Source organism: Haliotis asinina, chromosome 5, assembly GCF_037392515.1.
Source record: "Haliotis asinina isolate JCU_RB_2024 chromosome 5, JCU_Hal_asi_v2, whole genome shotgun sequence".
NCBI lineage: Eukaryota > Metazoa > Mollusca > Gastropoda > Lepetellida > Haliotidae > Haliotis > Haliotis asinina.
In genome coordinates, this window is record NC_090284.1 from 69,155,628 (window position 1) to 69,175,967 (window position 20,340).

Here is a 20,340-nt window from a genome sequence, read left to right on the forward strand (position 1 = left end):
GAAAACCAGACATGCGTTCACATGAGAAAGTGTGCGGGTACAATCCCACAGGAAAAGTATGTAGTACTGTCCGTGGCCTTTGTACATGTTCAGGATTAAATAGTAACACTCATACCAACCCCCCTTACAGATTTGATATTACAATCCCAATACAAATACAGCTAGAAAACGTATAAAGCATTCTATCATTACACACATCAAATATATGTTGTGCTTCAGTTGGCGGTGACAGCCAAGTAACAGAGTTATAACATCACCACGCGGTGTTATTGAAATGATGAAATATGCCCATTAGGAGCACGGTATTTTCCTTTTTTGAAAAAAAACAAAACAAAAACAAAACATTTTAAGGTATTACAACACATAATGATTTTGTTAGAGGTCTGATTGAACATGTAAATGTGATGTGAACCCGATTGATATAGTCAATAGACTATCGTCTGACTTACCTACATAATCAAGTCGGTGAATATTGTTCAATGCTGCTGTCAGCGTGGTTATATCTATGTGACAAGTTTATGACGAGCCAGGACATGACCAACGCATGGTAGATATAATGAACAACTATCCATATGTGCCTTGCCAAATAATCATTGACGATAGCCATTTTAACCATCTAACCCACTTTTAAGACTCTCATGACAATCAGAGGATACAAGGATTTAACCTGCCTTAGAATCTCCACGAAGTTTTACCCATAACGGTGTCAACGACCCTAACAAAACAAATAACAATAAACAGATATACTTAAAGGTTTTATTTCATAAAATATTTGACAATAATATCAATGTACGTTATTATTAAATGACCAAAATGATAACTCTGCCCTATTTTGTTTATATTAAACATGTCGACTGCATAAAAGACAAACAAATGATGGGTCAAGCTTCTATAATGACATACTACATGTGACAGGTTGTAAACAAAACAAAGAAAGTCATTACAACAGAGTGGAGAGTCCCCCTCTAAACCGGTAATGTCTGTACACTCTCACACTGAGAGAGGTAAATAAAGGAAATGAGTAGCTGTAATGTAGTCAAAGACCAATAATGGCGAATGGAAAGTCAACATGATTGCCATGACATCAGTAGATTAGACTGTTAAGCAAAAATAACAGAAAACAGAACGAACTGATGTTATAAAGGAATTCATCAATGCGATCTGTTACATAATGATTAATAAAATTCTGGAACTGCACTCACTAATTCGAAACATATCCCATAATTTACCCACATTTTCAAGCCCACCGGAATATACCCACGTGGCGAATCGTACCCGTAAGAGGCGGACACTTTAACCACTGGGCTTCCCAACCGCACCTTTGTCATGAATATACGGTATTCCTTGACGACAAATGTCGGTCATTTGAATAACAGTAATGAACTGTCATGTTTGCATTACCATCATACAAGTTGTGATTGAGCCAGAATGGTACCATTACCATTAGCGTGCAATACAGGATGTAATTCAAGCTGAAAACTCTCTGAAATATTAAAATGTAGATACATGTATAACGGTAGCAAAAATGTAAAAGAGAATGTGACATCTTAAATTGACAATCATTCCATCCTTCGAATATACATCTAGAAATACTGGCTTGTTACAAATGAGATGAGAAAACTGTACTAATTCTTAGTCGGATGTTTTGAATGCATACACTCTGCATATCAAACGATCCCCTTCTTCATAAAATACTTGTCTTAGGTATGTTACAGTCAGATTGTTAAATCAGTCATTTCGTGATATGACTAAAGATTTCAGAAATGACTATGAGGGTCAGCCATTTCACGCCATTCTGTGTAACACCAATCAAGATTCTGCAGTCATTTCATGAAATTTCACACCATAACTTAATCAAAAACCAATTTCAACAGCACTTGTTGTCACCAACAGTGACAGCTATTCTGGCATCGTTTGTTGTAGTTCAGTTTGGCTTTGAAGCAATACACCTGTTTGTTTGACACTTGTTGTGTCCAGAGCAGCTACACCTCACAAAATCCCTGTCCAACAAATATAGATGAAATGAACCTTCATGCAATGACTGAAGTTTATTGATTGTAGCTACACAAAATGACGTGAAAAGGCTTATTTCACGATCCCACTGTAACATATACATGTTAATTGTAGCAAGGAATGTAACTGAACCCTGAACACACACAATTAAACCATGTCTGCAGTAATATCACACGCACTGAGTAACACTGCGTAACATGAGACTACCTTGAATAGTTCTTGAGAGACATTTTAGATCTACAAGTTGTAAAGATAAGAAAAAACAAGTTCTGTGGATAGTCTCTATTGTTCTTCATTGCAGCACCTACGCCGAAACGTCGCACTCGTTACAGTACAGAGGTGGACTATCCAAAAACTGGAGCCTCCCTGTGCGACGTTACGGCGCAGGTGATAACAGCGCTATCAAAGTGATAAACGGTGTTAGTAGCTAGTGTGCGTAATAGCCACTGGTGCGCTGGTAACTGTACCGATTGTGTGCTGAATTTTCATGGGATCATTTTTATAAAATGTATCACCCTCTCTCTTTCTTTTTAAGTCATAATACACTTTTAAATCATACGAAATGTTGGCCTGATAAATGAAGGTACCTTTTGCAGCCTTTAGATTCTACGTTCAAACTTTGGGCTAGAGAAATAGTCTGTGGGCTAGTATGACAATACACGTGTTTTATACTTGTTCGTTGGAGATACTGCAGTGTAATATTCGTACGACAATGTTACACTAGTGTAATCCCGCTAGACATATGACATCACAATAGCTACAGCTAAGATGTCACAATGCTGATGCCTCTGTCAAAGTGGTATTAGATTTTGCTTGACTTGCGGAAGGCTGACAGTCGTCACACTGTTGGCAGTTTCTATCAAACTATGTTGGAGAGTAATAAACAGAATACTAAACTCCCTTTCTTGAAATATCATTTTTATCAAACTCGTGTAAGATTTGGTATCAAACGAGCGAAACAATTAACCAAATCGTTAACTGGTTTATTAAAATTGGTACTACACGGAAGGTTGTTTAGTATCCTCAATGTCTTGATTCTCTGTTTTGGCAGCACGTAAAGTAACATAACTTGTTGATGAGATGAAGAAAGAATGCTGAAGGGTGAATGGGGTACAGGTCTACTGAGGATAAGAAATCACCCCTCAAGCCGATGTGTACGATGATGAACTGGATGATGGGTCACCCCCTCGTTCCGAGATGACGGGTCGGGAACTGGGAGACTCTCCAGAAGACGTGATGAAGGGCCGGGCGCTGCAGGGTAGCTCTGGAAAGGCAACGGGAAACTTCTCTACCTCTTCCGTGGGCAACCCCTCTGTGTGATGGAACAATATGGAAATGTTTACATACATTTATCAACAAACATTAAGTGAAAGATAACCTGTAAAGATGTAAGGAAAAACTACTCCGTCCTTTTCGATTGGCACTGACATTTCGCTAACCTCGACAGAACTTGTAAAATTTATAATGAACTATGTTTCTTTGATTTTAAACACATTGAGAAGAAATACACACATGGATTAGGCACAAACACTTACAAGCCTTCTCCAATATACATTTAATCATTAAGTTGTGATATCTGAATAATAGATTATGATATATGTACATGTCATTTTCACACGTCTGTCTGTCTGTCTGTCTCTGTGTGTGTCTGTGTGTGTGTGTGTGTGCGTGTGTGTGTGTGTGTGTGTGCGCGCGAGTAAGACGTACAACAGTCCATGAGCCACGACGGTGAGGTTTGAACACAGAAGCATTGAGAGCGAAGTTCAATACACCAACAAGACACTGTGTGCCCCATGTCTCCACCATTTCCCTCAGTTGAGTAAAACTAATATTCACTGGGTTTGCCTATTGTGGTTCTGGTAATACATCTACATGTGACCCACTGTGCTTCGGTATTTCTGTCGTAATGTCGAGGTAAAAATGGCATTACACTTCAAAAGAGTGAGTCCCATCGTCCAGTAGGAGCAAGAGTTGATATTGATGAACACCAAATTATAGTAAAGATATACACATCGCTAAACATTTTCCTGTTGAGAAAACAGCACTGGACACTTCAGATCATGCGTGAAGAATTTGGTATCTGTTGCTGCTGATATCCTTTATTATATTATTATTGTTGATTATTATTGATTATCCACAGACAGACGATAGAGTGGAAATGTTGCTTAGTACCGCGTTATATGACAAAAGGACTGGTCATAAATAGCGCCTGATACATGAATATCCAAGTATATACAAAAGGATAATGAATTTAAATATCAAAGCCCGTGATGAAAATAATGGAAATAAATATTCATCTGACTGGTTACGTCGTTGCCAGTTAACAAAGAGCATGTTTCTGTTAAAGCAAGTGCTGTAGCCTAATCGCCAAATAAGTGGCGTAACTGGTCACATGTATGCAACAGTCATTCAGTACAGTCCAATGCATATGACGCGAATAAGAAAATGCCCGTCTAGTGAAATGCAAACAAATCGCTTGTATGAGGAGCAGTGTGGAGGAGCAGTCTTCCTGTCCGTGAACCCTTGAAGGTCCCGGGGTAGAATAGGCCTTCAGCAACCCATGCTTAAGATAAAAAGCGACTATGCTTGTCGTAAGAGGCGACTAACGGGATCGCGTGGTCAGGCTCGCTGACTTTTTTTTGACACATGTCATCAGTTCCCAATTGCGCAGATCGATGCTCAGTTGTTGATCACTGGATTGTCTGGTCCAGACTCGATTATTAACAGACCGCCGCCATATGGCTGTAATATTGCTGAGTGCGGCGCAAAACTAAACTCTCTCTTTCTCTCTCTCTCTCTCCAGTGTCCTTTCAAAGATTTACATTAAATGACTACGATACGTTTAGACTATACATCAGAAGCTTGCAGCACTAAACCGTGTGTCATGTGAATCGCGTGTTTTCGATATCCCATTTACCGTGGCTACCCATTAGAACCAAAATATATCTTCATAAAGAATTTAACTTCATGTTTTGTTTATTAGTTGTTTGACAATTTTACGGGCAATCTGCAAAGAATCCAGTGACTAACATCATGAGCATCGCAACTGGGATACAATGACGTTAGTCATGTACGTCAGCGAGTCTGACTAAACTCAGTCACCTCTAACCACCAGCCTGGGTTGTATTGCTGGAGACTAATTCAAACCCGGATCTAACTTGTCTAACTTGTGTCAGTGGTGACAATTACACATTCCTTCTAACACATCACAGTCAAGTGAATCGTTCACGGTCCACAGCCTGCAGAATAGTATTGTGGAGATTAGTATCGCATCGTTGTTAATGACGCATAATTCAAAGTCATACTGAACCGACGAGTCAGAGGGTCTGAATCTAATAGTCCGATCCCACATTCCCACATATGTCCTTTTGGTTACGCGTGTGAAGTACTAGTACTTGCGCGATACCTCTTTCAACAGAATTGACAAAAACGCACATGCTTGTTGAATACTCCCAATGGAAGACGTGGACTAAACAAGAACGGCTACCGAGATTTGTTAAAAGGAATGCACGTTATACCATTACAGAAAGAGGCGAGAACAGAATGACAGGAAAGTACGAAAGACGAGTGAAATGTCGTCGAATACTGAATGCTAACACATTTACCTTCCCCATAAAGTCAAATCGATACCTAAAATCGTATCTCTGCCACACGAGAGACAAGTCCGAACGAAGGACAACTGATGTGTATAAGCAGCTGTTTGGCAGTGACACTGGCGACTTGAACAACGCACTCAAAATATGGGGTTCGATCCTGACACAGATACACCATAATACACCAGCGAGGTGGAAACTACCACATGGTCTGTCAACATATTGTTGTCTAATGTGAGCAGAGGTTTTGACTAACTGTAATGAGTCATGAGTGAACGTTAGTTTACTTTGAACGACCTGGTCCGTGCGGAGTGAGAACAGAACAAAACCAAGGATTATGGGTTTAGACAAACCAGAATGAAAAATCATAGTACACATAAAATAAAGAGAGTCAGAGGGTCTGGGGTAACGCCGCTCTCGGTATTTGACCTATAACACGGCGTATCATACGGGTGACATTCAACCATTCCGGATAGATTCTGACAATAGTCAGAGGAACTGGAAACATCGCAGCCAGATAATACATATGATGAGTAAATACTTCCAGTCGTATAAGTGTAAACTGGCACAGCTCCCACGGCCGAAAGCTATGATTACACGATGCAATTTAGAAAGTGGTCAAATGCAACATATGTCATATTTGGGATTTCACACCTATCAGAGGGGTACACAATGTACGCCGTGTAGACTACCAGTTGTCCGACTTTCATTTTTGTGGAAGCCGCGGTGGCTGAGCGGGTTAGGCGGCTGACTTTGTGTGCTGGAGATTAGGTGCCTCACTCTGAGGGTGTGGGTTCGAATCCCGGATGGGACCACAAAAGCACTAGAATTTGTACTTTACTGACAAAGTGAAATCCCAAATATGACATATGTTAAACTTATTCTTGTTAAAATAAACTGTATTCAGTTTACACACTATGATTTAAATGCGGGAATCTTGTAAATACCATCAACACTAGAAGACCCAAGTCATTTTCGACACATCCATGCATGTAGTCATATAATTCCAGCATATACCTCTAGGAAACTGATTAACAAGATAACAACTAGCCATGGTAAGTCTTATCTAGGTAGCTTCCTGGTAGTCGGTAGTTGCCTGAGGTTAAGTTCCTACCCCTCCCCCCGTTACATACCACACAGGACACTACAAGTATACATGGGCAACACGCGTGCTGACAAATTGTCACATGAGAAGAACCGCAAGCGGATTGCACACACCACAACCAACACCAGCTCACAATTACACGTGCCTTCATACGTAGCTTCACACGTAACGTTACGTGCCCACCCACACGTCTTCACCCGTACTCATTGTATCCTTATTGTGAAGGTTTAGGCTGTTTGTTGCTGTTTCAGTCTCTAACTATTACAATTTATCGTATCTGCATTCAGGTAAGACTAAATTAATATCAAGCCACCTTTTCCTGAAGTTCTGTACGTCAGAAGCATTTCTTCCCTCCGAACAAAACCGTGGATTTGTTTACAAATAGAAATGACCACGCCGGGCTGTTGAGTGTCACAGTCATGCACAACTACACCACATGAAACTGTTGTCAAGATTGTTCAACACATGTGCATACATATTGTTACATCAGTGGGGTTAAATCGTGTGTGAAATCGGTTTAGAATGAGTTCAGATTAAGATATAAGCTCACGTATCATGCCTTATTAAAACGGCTGTATTATTATTTTCTTAATCAGTCTGAACGATAAGAAAAATGAACTTGTGTTTGTGTGAATTGTGAGTCGTCTTGTTTCATATAAAAATATCTTCCGACTTTGTAATTACCTGGCTGCTGAGTCACGTCTGTTACAGGGTTTCAAGAATAGAAGTAAATTATAAAATACACTCTCAAAAATAAAGTGGCCTTACTCTGTGATCGGACTCACCAAGCATAGCAACACAAAACAAGGCATGGTGTACAGACATATACCCTCTCCGCCTTTGTGAAAGGTTGCCCGTAGGTCAAAAGAGACACGTCAATGACAGTATAAGTTCCTCTAGAGGTAATCTTACACAGGCGTGATAGCAACTGAAAGAGGTATGACCAGTAACATTCGAAAGCCTATCAAATGAAAACGATATGTCGAAAATGATTTGTTGAATACAACATAGTGCATAAAATAGCACTTGACGTTGGAGCAGAGTGTTATCTTAGGACCCCAAAGAGCAAATAAATATCTCGTTATATTGTTGGCATTACAGATAAGAGATCACTATAACTATAAATCCGGCAAGTTATACAGTAGCAAGAATGGTGTAGTATCAACGGGTGTATGGTAGATCAGTGTCACAATAACAACCCCAGAAAAAAACAAGAACAAACACTCCGAGATGAGTGATTCCTCACTGATGGTCGTCTATATACTGCAGTAAACCTCAATTTCAAAACTTAACTGAAACAATATTACTCTACAACTACACACTGTATATACAATCATGAATTTAGTACACAATCCAGTGCTTTCACTGAAATATAGCATGGTGTTGCAGTTAGATACGAAGGTAAACATACAAATAGATAATATGTGGAGTTTTCTCAGAAATTACAGAGAAAATCTTTGTTCTCTGTTACTGATTTTAGAATCTTAAAAAGATCTTTACATTATGTAGTAAGGTACCCAGTAAGGCAACTCTCGTAGGCTTGAGAATGAACCTTACTATCAAGAAGAGTTATCTCCTCTGATATACAGCAGACGGCTTCCTTTGAGGAGAATGGCAGATTTTGGCAGCAGAAGAGAACATACATTTGGTTCTAGATGATTTTGATGAGTGTGTGAATAATGCAAAAAGAGTTAACTTGTAGACATGACATTCCTCTGCCTACTATATAGGGAACTATAGGAAGAAAACTGGGAGTGACCACGAGACAGAGGCAGGAAAGGCCATGAAGTCCAGTACTACGTATCGCTGGCGACTGGGTCAGATTGTGAGTGGAATGTTGAAAAGCGTTGAGAATATCAGAAATGAGATCACTATTGAGGAAGTACTCAGGTATATAATGAAACCCTTAGACACGAATTGCATGTGAAAGAATTAACTGGGTGATAAAGCGCGGAATTCCCTCACCATTGATGAAAGTAGCACAAACAAGAAAAACGTTAGAATGGCCAAGAGCTCACGAAAATCGAGACTGAGATACTGTTTTCTTTTCTGATGAAAGTACTGTAGGAAAATTTGGACAAAGGAAACCGTGAAACCTACCCACCCAGCTTGACATTTCACAAGTTAGTGGGGTATTATCACGTGAAGTGACGCCGTTGTTTATTTTCGATGGAGCGATATGCTGATATCTTAAATGATATTTTGACATCTCTCCTTCCAACGGCCCGAAAACTGTATGCAACATTTTGATTTTCCAGCACGGCGGGCTACCCAAAGTTTGTCGGACGGAAATGTTCATGTTTTAGACTGTCCCAGCTACAGCCAAGATGTGAACAATATTGTGAAGGTGTGGGGGCTAATAGAGTGCAAATATCCAAAACATAACTAAGAAATATTGAGAATATGAAGAAAGAAGTGACCGAATATTGAGATACGCTGTCACACGATATTTTGATCGGTAGTGTATTGAAAGGCAAGGCGGTCTCACAAATTACCGAAAAGACACTTACACTGTAGGAGATTCATACCTCAACATTTTTATTTAACTTAAAACTTATATGGCGTTTCGAACAGTGTCCATAGGGTTTCAAACAAAACCCACTCTCCAGTATGTTTCTTCTCCGCATCTGTTAGCATCAGGTACTTCCGACATATTAAAGAAGACTTGAAAAGGAATTCGCATTAGGACTAGTTTCTTAAAATTATGAAAAAATAGAAAATCACATAACGACATAAAATCTATATTTGCCTTCCGAAATAAGAATAATTATTGATAATTTCAAAACCAGTCAATCATATATATCAGCAAGGAAAGTGCACTGGGCAGGACATACAGGGGACATGATACGTCATGCGTAAAAGATAATCGTCTTCCCTCTGCATGGAACAACTATGTATAGGTTACGCCTGCCACTTCATTTGAACGCTCGTGAAGATAGTCGTATTACCTGCGGAGATATTCTACACACATTATCTGACCCCCTCTCATTGAGCTTCAATGAATCTTAAACAGTCGTCTCTGCACCTGCTGCCAAGAGCATAAAAAGGTGGTTAATCTTCGCAAAAAGAACTGTAATTGTGGTCTACACACCATTTGGCAACTGGATCAAAAGGGCAGAGCGATGAATCTTCACACTGAGCATAAAGAAAGCTGAACCAGTAGCCTGTAGACTTACCGTCAGACGGATCAACGACTGAAGGCGGTGAATCTTCACACTGAGCATAAAGAAAGCTGAACCAGTAGTCTGTAGACTTACCGTCAGGCGGATCAACGACTGAAGGCGGTGAATCTTCACACTGAGCATAAAGAAAGCTGAACCAGTATCCTGTAGACTTACCGTCAGGCGGATCAACGACTGAAGGCGGTGAATCTTCACACTGAGCATGAACAGGGCTGGGAATATACTTCACATTGGGATGAGCTGCAGGAGGTTCCTGTGGTAGCTGTTGATGGCCACGACGGCGTCGTTGCAGATGTCGATAATATAGTAACGACAGGCCGATGAGAGCAACGACGATCATGACGCTGCAGACAGCGGCAGTACCAATAACTACAATGCGGCCATTGGCCAACGATGCTGGTTGAACTCGATTTGAAAGTGCTGAAAATATCAAGAGAGTAATCTTATTTAAGGTATTCCAAATACAATACAGACACTTCACTTCACTTCACAAAGGTATCCCTTACATCATATGCGGCATAATGGCTGGATAACATCTCCATGTAACTTCGATCATGTTTTTGTTGAATAGTTCATATATGTGAGGCGGGGCATGATAGAAGTGCACCATTAATCGTGTAACAGTTTTAGAATAAATCACGCAGGTATTAGAGCTATGTTTTACGGGCTCTTCCAGGCACGGGACTGGATATCTTTTGCGTGCGTGCGCGTCTGGACGGCGGGTTATAGACCACGCATTTAGAGAATCCCACCATTACACATCTCAAATCGAACAATGATTCTTTCAGCCCAACTATCTCTAACACAATAATTCTGTTTATTTCATTTGAACAGTCTGAAGTTGCAATACGGTACTAAAGAGCTATATAATATCACATAATACATTCGAATTACTTGGTGACAAATTTGGAAACTGAATTTTGATCCAAGTACATGAAATCTGCCTGGATGGATTTGGAGCTGGCAAACGACTAGAGTGTGTGCCAGTACATCCAGTCATCTATCTGTCCATCACACCTGATACCTAGCGTACAGAAATGTCAGTATTTTATGAAGCCGCTGTCACCTTCACCGCAGTAGACCCGGCACTCGACAGCCTTTCTTCTCTCCCTGTTCTGCAGACAGTTCTTGTCACAGTTGACACATCTGGACAATCTTTTAACATAGTAGGATCCTGGATCACAGGTGGGCGTGGTTGTCGTAATGGGCACAGTTGTTGATTTCCCGAAATCTGGAGAATTTAACAGACAAATCTGTTAATTTGCTAACGCATTGCTCAAAACGCTGCACTCATTAACCCCCCAGTATGTAACGGCGGTCTGTAAATAATCCTGTCTGGACCAGACAATAAAGTATTCATCAGCAAGAGCAGTTATCAATACATTTGGGCTATGATGACATGTGTCGAACAAGTTAGCGGGTCTGGCCACCCGATCCAATTAATCGTCACACTTACTGGCGGATAGGGGAAAACGCTATCCGATAACATTGTTTGCATAAGATGGTAGTACAATATGCATTTAATATTGTGGGGAATAACCTTGTTCGAAAACATTTTTCTCATTCAGATCTTTAGAATCTGATGCATACGTTTGCTTGACAGCCACAGCGTACGCACGTGGATTGGCCTTGTATCAGTGTGATACATCATCTGTGCCCAGGATGTCACTGATGTGTTAACAACACGGGGTATTTACAAGACTGAATGTTGTAGGGTGCGTGAGTGCTTGAGTTGTAGTTTTAGCGATATGTGGTGAATCGAAACCGGGTCTTCGAACCACGAGGCTACCCCAAGACCCATAATGACATCGAGGTACCCGAACCTGAGCAGATAGGTCCTGCTAGTTAACCATGTGACATATTCATAAACTCTTAAGTCATATTATTTCGGTGAAATGCTTGGGTTTCATTTGTCACTGACCCGTGAAGGTCCCGGGGTAGAATAGGCCTTCCGCAACCCATGCTTGCCATAAAAGGCGACCATGCTTGTCGTAAGAGCCGACAAACGGGATCGGGTGATCAGGCTCGCTGACTTGGTTGACACATGTCATCGGTTCCCAGTTGCGCTGATCGATGCTCTTGTTGTTGGTCACTGGAATGTCTGGTCCAGACACGATTACTTACAGACCGCCGCCACATAGCTGGAATATTGCTGAGTGCGGCGGAAAACTAAACGTACTCAGTCATTTGTTCTCGCTATGACCCGCTGTGTGGTAAGACAAGAACAGCGACACATTTGCTGTTTGTTTGTCAATACTTCCGGGTAGCATGCATGCATTTTTGTGTGGTAAACTCGACTGTCCTCAGCGACTGGCGTAGGGCCGATGGAAGCGTCTTGACGGCAATATTAATACAAATACACCGCCCGTTCCGCCATGTCCCTGCTGTACGTTAATGAATGCATCATCTCGGATAAGTATGGCTTAGGTTGTGTAGTGACCCCACAAGGCTACAATCACCTGTGCATTCTCCATCTGCATTAACGTGCATATTACGTCAACGGTGTCAACAGCGTTGGGTCTGAGCCAGGCACAATGTTGAGGCGAGTTAGCCCTGTCATCATACAGGCCCATCTGCCACATCGAGGCATGCCTTGAATCCGTCAACGTGGACTGGATCGTCCACGTTATAGATGTACTTAATAAGAAAAAGGAAAACAACAGGGGTAGTATTTTGATGCCTAACTCGCATGTATTGTATAGGTTGATGTTTTTCGATCAACACTTTCGAGTTTCTTTGGAAGTCAGTAGATAATCGACTCTGTCATTACAATGATTGATATCATATGCCTTGGGACATGACGTACAGATCTGTCCACCCTGCACAGGACTTGCGATACACACCTGCCCAAGCAGCACGCCTATTGTGAAGGCGGTCAGGCGTGTCAGCCGGTGGTCAAGTTCAGGATACAATTAACAACTTGCTATCGCATGTTGAGTATCACGAGTCATCGACAGTGATGGACAGGAAAACACTACCTCATATGCAACTCCAATTAACAACTTGTTATCCGATGTTGAGTATCACGGACAGTGATGGACAGGATGACACTACCTCATATGCAACTCCTATTAGCAACTTGTTATCCGATGTTCAGTATCACCAGTCACCGATAGTGATGGACAGGATGACACTACCTCATATGCAACTCCTATTAGCAACTTGTTATCCGATGTTCAGTATCACCAGTCACCGATAGTGATGGACAGGATGACACTACCTCATATGCAACTCCAATGAGCAACTTGTTATCCGATGTTCAGTATCACCAGTCGAGACCCACCAGTCACCGACAGGGATGGACAGGATGACACTAGCTGATGTGTAACTCCAATTAACAACTTGCTATCGGATGTTGTGAGTATCACCAGTCACCGACAGTCATGGGCAGGGTGACACTAGCTGATGAGTAACTCCAACTTGTTATCGTGTCTTGATTACCATCAATCGTCAACGGTGATAGACAGGATGACACTAGTCCTTCAAATGACCACTGGCTGGTACGTGATCCGGATGCTGGGGAATGGGTATCAAAGCACCCCAACCGATGGGCGGAGCAGGACGGAGCTTGTCGGCAGGCAGACCAGTGTAGACTGGTGTAGACTGTCTAGTAACGTAGAAAACAAAACGTCATGTTAGTAATAAATTGTTTCTAATCAAGAATTGTTCCTAATCGCCCTGAAAGTTCCGTCAGTGCTTAGGAAGAAAACCGGAAGAACCTAACTTATCGAAGTTGTGTGTAGTGTTACACGAAGGGGACTATCTTGCGGAACGTGGTGCCGTGACCAGGATATGGAACTTTTAGGAGTCAGAAGGAGCCAGATCGAAAGTCAGGTAAGTGTTTTTTCGGATTGTACACGGTGTTTGAGTAAAATGGCAGAACCATTAGGGGATTTCCTCCAGGGCATAGAAAACCAAATAGGGACCAGCTTAACAATTTGTCAAAATCAAAAAAAAAAAAAGTTTAATGAATATATGAAATCCGTAGAACAATATACCGCCCTGTCAGGTGCAGAAAACAGACAGATTAAGCTGATAGCTTATCAAGTCAGTGTAGGAGCCGCTAGTGATTTGATTCAGAGATATTTTACAGATCAGCCGGAGGCCAAGTGGGAGGAGTTACGTGAGGAACTGACGAGGCGCTTCTCGGAAATCACCGACCCGCAACATGCGTTTACGCTGCTCCGCACATTAAAGGAAATACATAACGAAAGCATGCACATGCTGATTATGGCCAGTAAGGTATACATGGGGCAAGATGGTGGCAATGGTGTTGCCATTGGACGGCAGTGGGTGGGTTTTCTCATTGACTGGTTGGATCATGACTGTTTGAAAATGAATTTAGCGACGGCAGTAATGGCCGCCACAAATGAACAGAACATTAGGGCTAGGTAAGCTCTACGTGTCGGTAAGGGTAGTGCCAGTGAAACTCATGACAGGCAAGTTAAGCCTAGGGAGGTGGATCACTTCCGACCCCGCCCACGTTGCCACGATTGCAGTCCAGTAGGCCGCAAAACACGACCATGCAAGATGCGAACAGGAGATACAGACAGGAGAGACCTGATTCAGATGAGGTAGATAACATTCCAGTTGCAGAATTAGCAAAACGCATGAAGCAGAAGATCATGGACACGGGTGTTGTTTCCAATTCAGATCCAGTGATCCTGAGGAACCGGACCAAGATTATCATTCCCAAATGGACATTGACGCTGTTGCCCAAACAGTAAAACTGACTCAACCCAAGGAATCGTTCAAATCATTACTCGGAGCAGTATCTATATCCCAGCTCCTATAAGACTTCTTAGTGGCAGGGTTACGGATCATTGTATACAGCTGGCTTGGGGTTGTTTGGTTACCCATGATCGTAACCACGTTCTGGTAATTGTCAATGTAGTATGTAGCTGTAGTTAGTGAATGAAACGGCATTACATTACCTGATCTTACTAGTGCCCTCGCGCCTAAAGGGTATACTATCTGTACCTATATCTAGCACCTGTTACTCGTACCGAACTGGGATGGGGATTTTGGAACGGGAAACTATAAGGCGTGTCAGCCGGTGGTCAAGTTCAGGAGGCAATTAACAGCTTACTATGGCATGTTGATTATCACCATTCATCGACAGTCATGGACAGGATGACACTAGCTGATATGTAACTCCAATTAACCACTTGTTATCGTGTCTTGATTACCATCAATCGTCAACGGTGACAGATAGGATGACAGTAGTCCTTCAAATGACCATTGGCTGATACGTGATCCGGACGCTGGGGAATGGGTATAACAGCACCCCAACCGATGGACGGAGCAGGACGGAGCTTGTCGGCAGGCAGACCAGTACATGGCCTCGATGTACTGGGGACACGTGTAGACTGTCTAGTAACGTAGAAAACAAAAAGTCCTGTAAGTAATAAATTGTTCCTAATCGCTCTGAGAGTTCAGTCAGTGCTTAGGAAGAAAACCCGGAAGAACCGAAAACATACAGACTTGGCATCTCAGCACGAGACATGATATACAAACCTGTTTACCCAGCAAGGGACGTAATGCACAGACCTGTCCACCTAGCAAGGGACATTCTATACAGACCTGTTCACTCAGCACGGGACATGATACACAGATCTGTCCTCAGCACGGGACATAACATACAGAGCTTTACACTGAGCACGAGAAATAACATACAGAGCTTTCCACTCAGCACGGGACATGATACACAGATCTGTGCTCAGCACGGGACATAATATATACAACTTTACATTCAGTACGGGACATGACACACAGACCTGTCTTCAGCAAGGGACATATTATACAGACCTGTCTACTCACCATGGGGCATAACCTGTCCGGCCAGCACGGGGAATATTACACAAACCCGTCCACCCAGTATGGGATGGGATGTAATATATAAATAAAGCCTGTCCATCCAGCAAGGGATATGAAATGCAGACCTATCTACTCAGCACGGGATATAACATATAGACCAAAACATCCATCAACGTACATAATAATATACAGTCCTGTCCACCAACAATGGACGTAGTATACGGACATGTCCACCCACCACGTGACGTAATCTTCAGACTTGTTCACCATGCTAGGAACATAATATACAGATCAGTCCACTCAACATGGGACGTAATACGCCGACCCGTCCCAGCGAGGAACATAATAAACAGATAATAATCTCTCCATATACAGATCTCTCCTTCAGCAAGGTACATGACATACAGACATGTGCATCAGCAAGGGACATAATATATAGACCTGTCTGCCAAAAGAGGGACACAATATACAAACCTGTCAACTCTGCATGGGACATAATAAACAGTCCTGTCCATCAGCATGGGAGATGATATAGACCTGTCCATCGGCAAGGGACATATAAGACAGATCTGTCCACCAGCACGGACATGACATATAGGCCTGTCCACCAACAAGGGACAAAATATACAGACCTGTGCATCAGCAAGGGACATAATGTATAGAATTGTCCACCATGCAAAGGACACGATATAGAGCTGTCCATCCAGAAGGTACATAAATTACAGACCTGTCTTCCCAGCATGGGATATAATATACAAACATAACCCATTCAGCAAGGGACATAATATACAGATCTGTCCACCTAGCACGGAACACAATATGCAGTCATCCCCAGCCAGCAAAGGTCGTAATGCGCATATAGCTGTTCACTCATCGTGGGCCATAATATACAGCTCTGTCCAGGAGCATAGGACATGATATGTAGACCTGTTCACCAACAAGGGATGTAATATACAGATCTGTACACCCAGCGAGGGACATAATATACAAACCTCTTCATTCAGCAACGGACAAAATATACAGGCCTTCCATCTCTGGATGGGCATAACATTCAGAGTTATCAACTCTGGCAAGGACGCTATATACAGACCTGTCCACCAGCAAGGCACATAACATACAGAACTGTCCTCTAGCATGAGACATGATATACACCAGTCCACCAGCAAGGAACATAGCATACAGAACTGTCCACTGGCATGAGACATGATATACACCAGTCCACCAGCAAGGGACATAACATACAGAAATGCCCACTAGCATGAGACATGATATACACCAGTCCACCAGCAAGGAACATAACATACAGAAATGCCCACTAGCATGAGACATGATATCCAACAGTCCACCAGCAAGGAACATAACATACAGAAATGCCCACTAGCATGAGACATGATATCCAACAGTCCACCAGCAAGGAACATAACATACAGAAATGCCCACTAGCATGAGACATGATATCCAACAGTCCACCAGCAAGGAACATAACATACAGAAATGCCCACTAGCATGAGACATGATATCCAACAGTCCACCAGCAAGGTACATAGCATACAGAACTGTCCACTGGCATGGAACATAACAAATATACCTTTCCATCAAGCAGGGGACAAGGTATAGACCTGTCCACCGGCAAGGGACATAGTATACAGACCCGTCCACGCAGAAAGGGACATAGTATACAGGCCCGTCCACGCAGAAAGGGACATAGTATACAGACCCGTCCACGCAGAAAGGGACATATTATACAGACCCGTCCACGCAGAAAGGGACATATTATACAGGCCCGTCCACGCAGAAAGGGACATAGTATACAGACCCGTCCACGCAGAAAGGGACATATTATACAGACCGGTCCACGCAGAAAGGGACATATTATACAGACCCGTCCACGCAGAAAGGGACATAGTATACAGACCCGTCCACGCAGAAAGGGACATATTATACAGACCCGTCCACGCAGAAAGGGACATATTATACAGACCTGTCCACGCAGAAAGGGACATAGTATACAGACCGGTCCACGCAGAAAGGGACATATCATACAGACCCGTCCACGCAGAAAGGGACATATTATACAGACCCGTCCACGCAGAAAGGGACATATTATACAGACCCGTCCACGCAGAAAGGGACATATTATACAGACCCGTCCACGCAGAAAGGGACATAGTATACAGACCGGTCCACGCAGAAAGGGACATATTATACAGACCCGTCCACGCAGAAAGGGACATAGTATACAGACCTGTCCACGCAGAAAGGGACATAGTATACAGACCCGTCCACGCAGAAAGGGACATAGTATACGGACCTGTCCACGCAGAAAGGGACATATTATACAGACCCGTCCACGCAGAAAGGGACATATTATACAGACCCGTCCACGCATAAAGGGGCATAGTATACAGACCTGTCCACGCAGAAAGGGACATAGCATACAGACCTGTCCACGCAGAAAGGGGCATAGTATACAGACCCGTCCACGCAGAAAGGGACATAGTATACAGACCCGTCCACGCAGAAAGGGACATAGTATACAGACCTGTCCACGCAGAAAGGGACATAGTATACAGACCTGTCCACGAGCAGTTGGCCCAGACATACATGAGCCACAGAGGTTCACCACCCATGGTACATGACGTGAGTGAACAAGATGGGATATTGGCATCCGTCATTAACAATTCAGAGTAATTAAAATAAGGCAACATCAGAAACTGTTTACTGATAATCCAGAATGTCAGGTACTGCAACGAGAAATGCACCAAAATCAACATAGACTAGTACTTTGACACGATTAAGTTGCACAATGAACATGCTCAGAAAGATTTACACATCAAACAGGGATGTACTTTTGGTTTCCTGATGTGTGTGTGTGTGTGTGTGTGTGTGTGTGTGTGTGTGTGTGTGTGCATACATGCATGTGTGTTTGTACACTACCCATCAAAGGTTGGGATGTAAATGTAGCCACATTTTTCAGTCACCTGTTCTAAACACCTGTTTAGCAAAATATTTCATTCTGTTTAACATATGTGTCATAACACCTTCCAGTGATTGGAATGGCTCGTATGTGAACTTTGACATTAATAGTACTACTTTCTTCACTCATTCCATTTATGATTTTCATTCAGAAGTTTTCACCCCTGACAGCATGTAAAACGAAAACACTTATATGGAATTAACTAAAATTTGTTTCATTTAGTGTGTTTACAGGCGTTATTTTCAATCCTATAATAACTCAAGTTTCTGTAATAAAAAACTATAACAATCTACATAAGTAAACAAAAACGTATAGTAGGTCTCACGTGAGTGTAAACAAATATGGCGTCGCCCGTAAAAGTAATTGATTTGGTCACAATTGACGGACAATTGGTTGGAAGAATTGTAAATATAATCAGAAGATTGAGTAGCTTCAGCGTGTATACTTGTCAGGACTGCACTGTAACACACAACAACAAAAGATGAGCGGCACCCTTGTATCTCGATCACTGGGCCGCTGTCATCCGCATCTACTCGCGTACCCCAACACAGACGTATTGAAGACGATTTCTCGATAAGCGGTACTGCCACTGCCATGCCTCCCATGGTTTCTTATGTAGGGGTCAAAAGCACTTCCCAGAGTTTAAACACAATGGGTTTGAGATCGTCTTCATTCGGGGTTGTAGGCAGTGTTTTCAGGTCCAGTTTTCGGTGGAGTCTTCAACATAAACATCGAATCTCGATAAGTGGGAATTCCAAGCCGAGATGAGGAGGCGTCCCTGGCATCCTGCGCAAATCGTCGCCGTTTTATGAAGAACATTAAGCTCAACTATTTGAGACATACAGATCCCTATTATTCACAATCATCTTTGCAGTTGTGTCAGCCGCTCCTAATTAAACGCTCGATGTTATATTCTTCTTCGTGAACACTTCCTAACATGACAACTAGCCCGACAGCGACGGCCAACTGACGTTCAGGCAAGATTTAGGACACGTAGTCAAGTTAAAAAATATTTACATTTCACAAGCGATTTGATGAAATACATTATCACATTTGAAAACAAATCCTCAACTGAAAAGAATTATATTTCGATTCCGACTTGATTCTGTCTTTATTTGGTTATTTTCTTGATTAGTCATAGGAAATATATTGTCTCTACGCAGTGTACGTTTTCCTGGAGTGAAGCGGTTGACACTCCAATAGGATGTATTAGTTCGCGTTACGTGGTTTTCTGAATAGGAAAGCAAAGCATTGCTTCATTTTAACGATATTTTCATTTTTTTAGAACGTGGGGAATAAATAGGATACAAAACTCATTCCTCTTTCATATCGAGTTTATGTCCCATATGAAATAATTTTGGTTTGTCACGAACTTTAGGGAGTGACAAACCAAAATTATTTCACGAGGGGCATAAACTCGTTTCATATCCTATAAATATCGCATAGGAGATATCGTTTTGACAGTAGATTTCGTACAATGCCCTTACAATGCTATGGCGTCATGAAGTTGATGACGATACAATGCTATGACATAGCTGCACTGCAAATCTAATGGCAGTACTCTGTTCAGAGACGTACAGTTTTCAGTGACTAATGAAGAATGATTTAGAATGATATATGAATCTCACCCTCGTGTCTATGTTATCAATTATA

The 20,340-nt window shown here is 42.2% G+C and overlaps 1 protein-coding gene across 1 annotated transcript in view; it reads right to left on the bottom strand.

Annotated features, from left to right (window-relative positions):
- Window positions 1-742: 742 nt before the first annotated feature.
- LOC137284719 (uncharacterized) overlaps window positions 743-20,340 on the bottom strand; it is a 28,516-nt gene continuing 8,918 nt past the window's right edge. The window contains exons 2-4 of the mRNA XM_067816639.1: window positions 10,960-11,124; window positions 10,050-10,313; window positions 743-3,325 (exon numbers count right to left, since the gene is read on the bottom strand). Coding sequence (XP_067672740.1) covers window positions 3,156-3,325; window positions 10,050-10,313; window positions 10,960-11,124 — 599 coding nt within the window. The 3' untranslated portion in view covers window positions 743-3,155. The remainder of the gene's footprint in view (window positions 3,326-10,049; window positions 10,314-10,959; window positions 11,125-20,340) is intronic.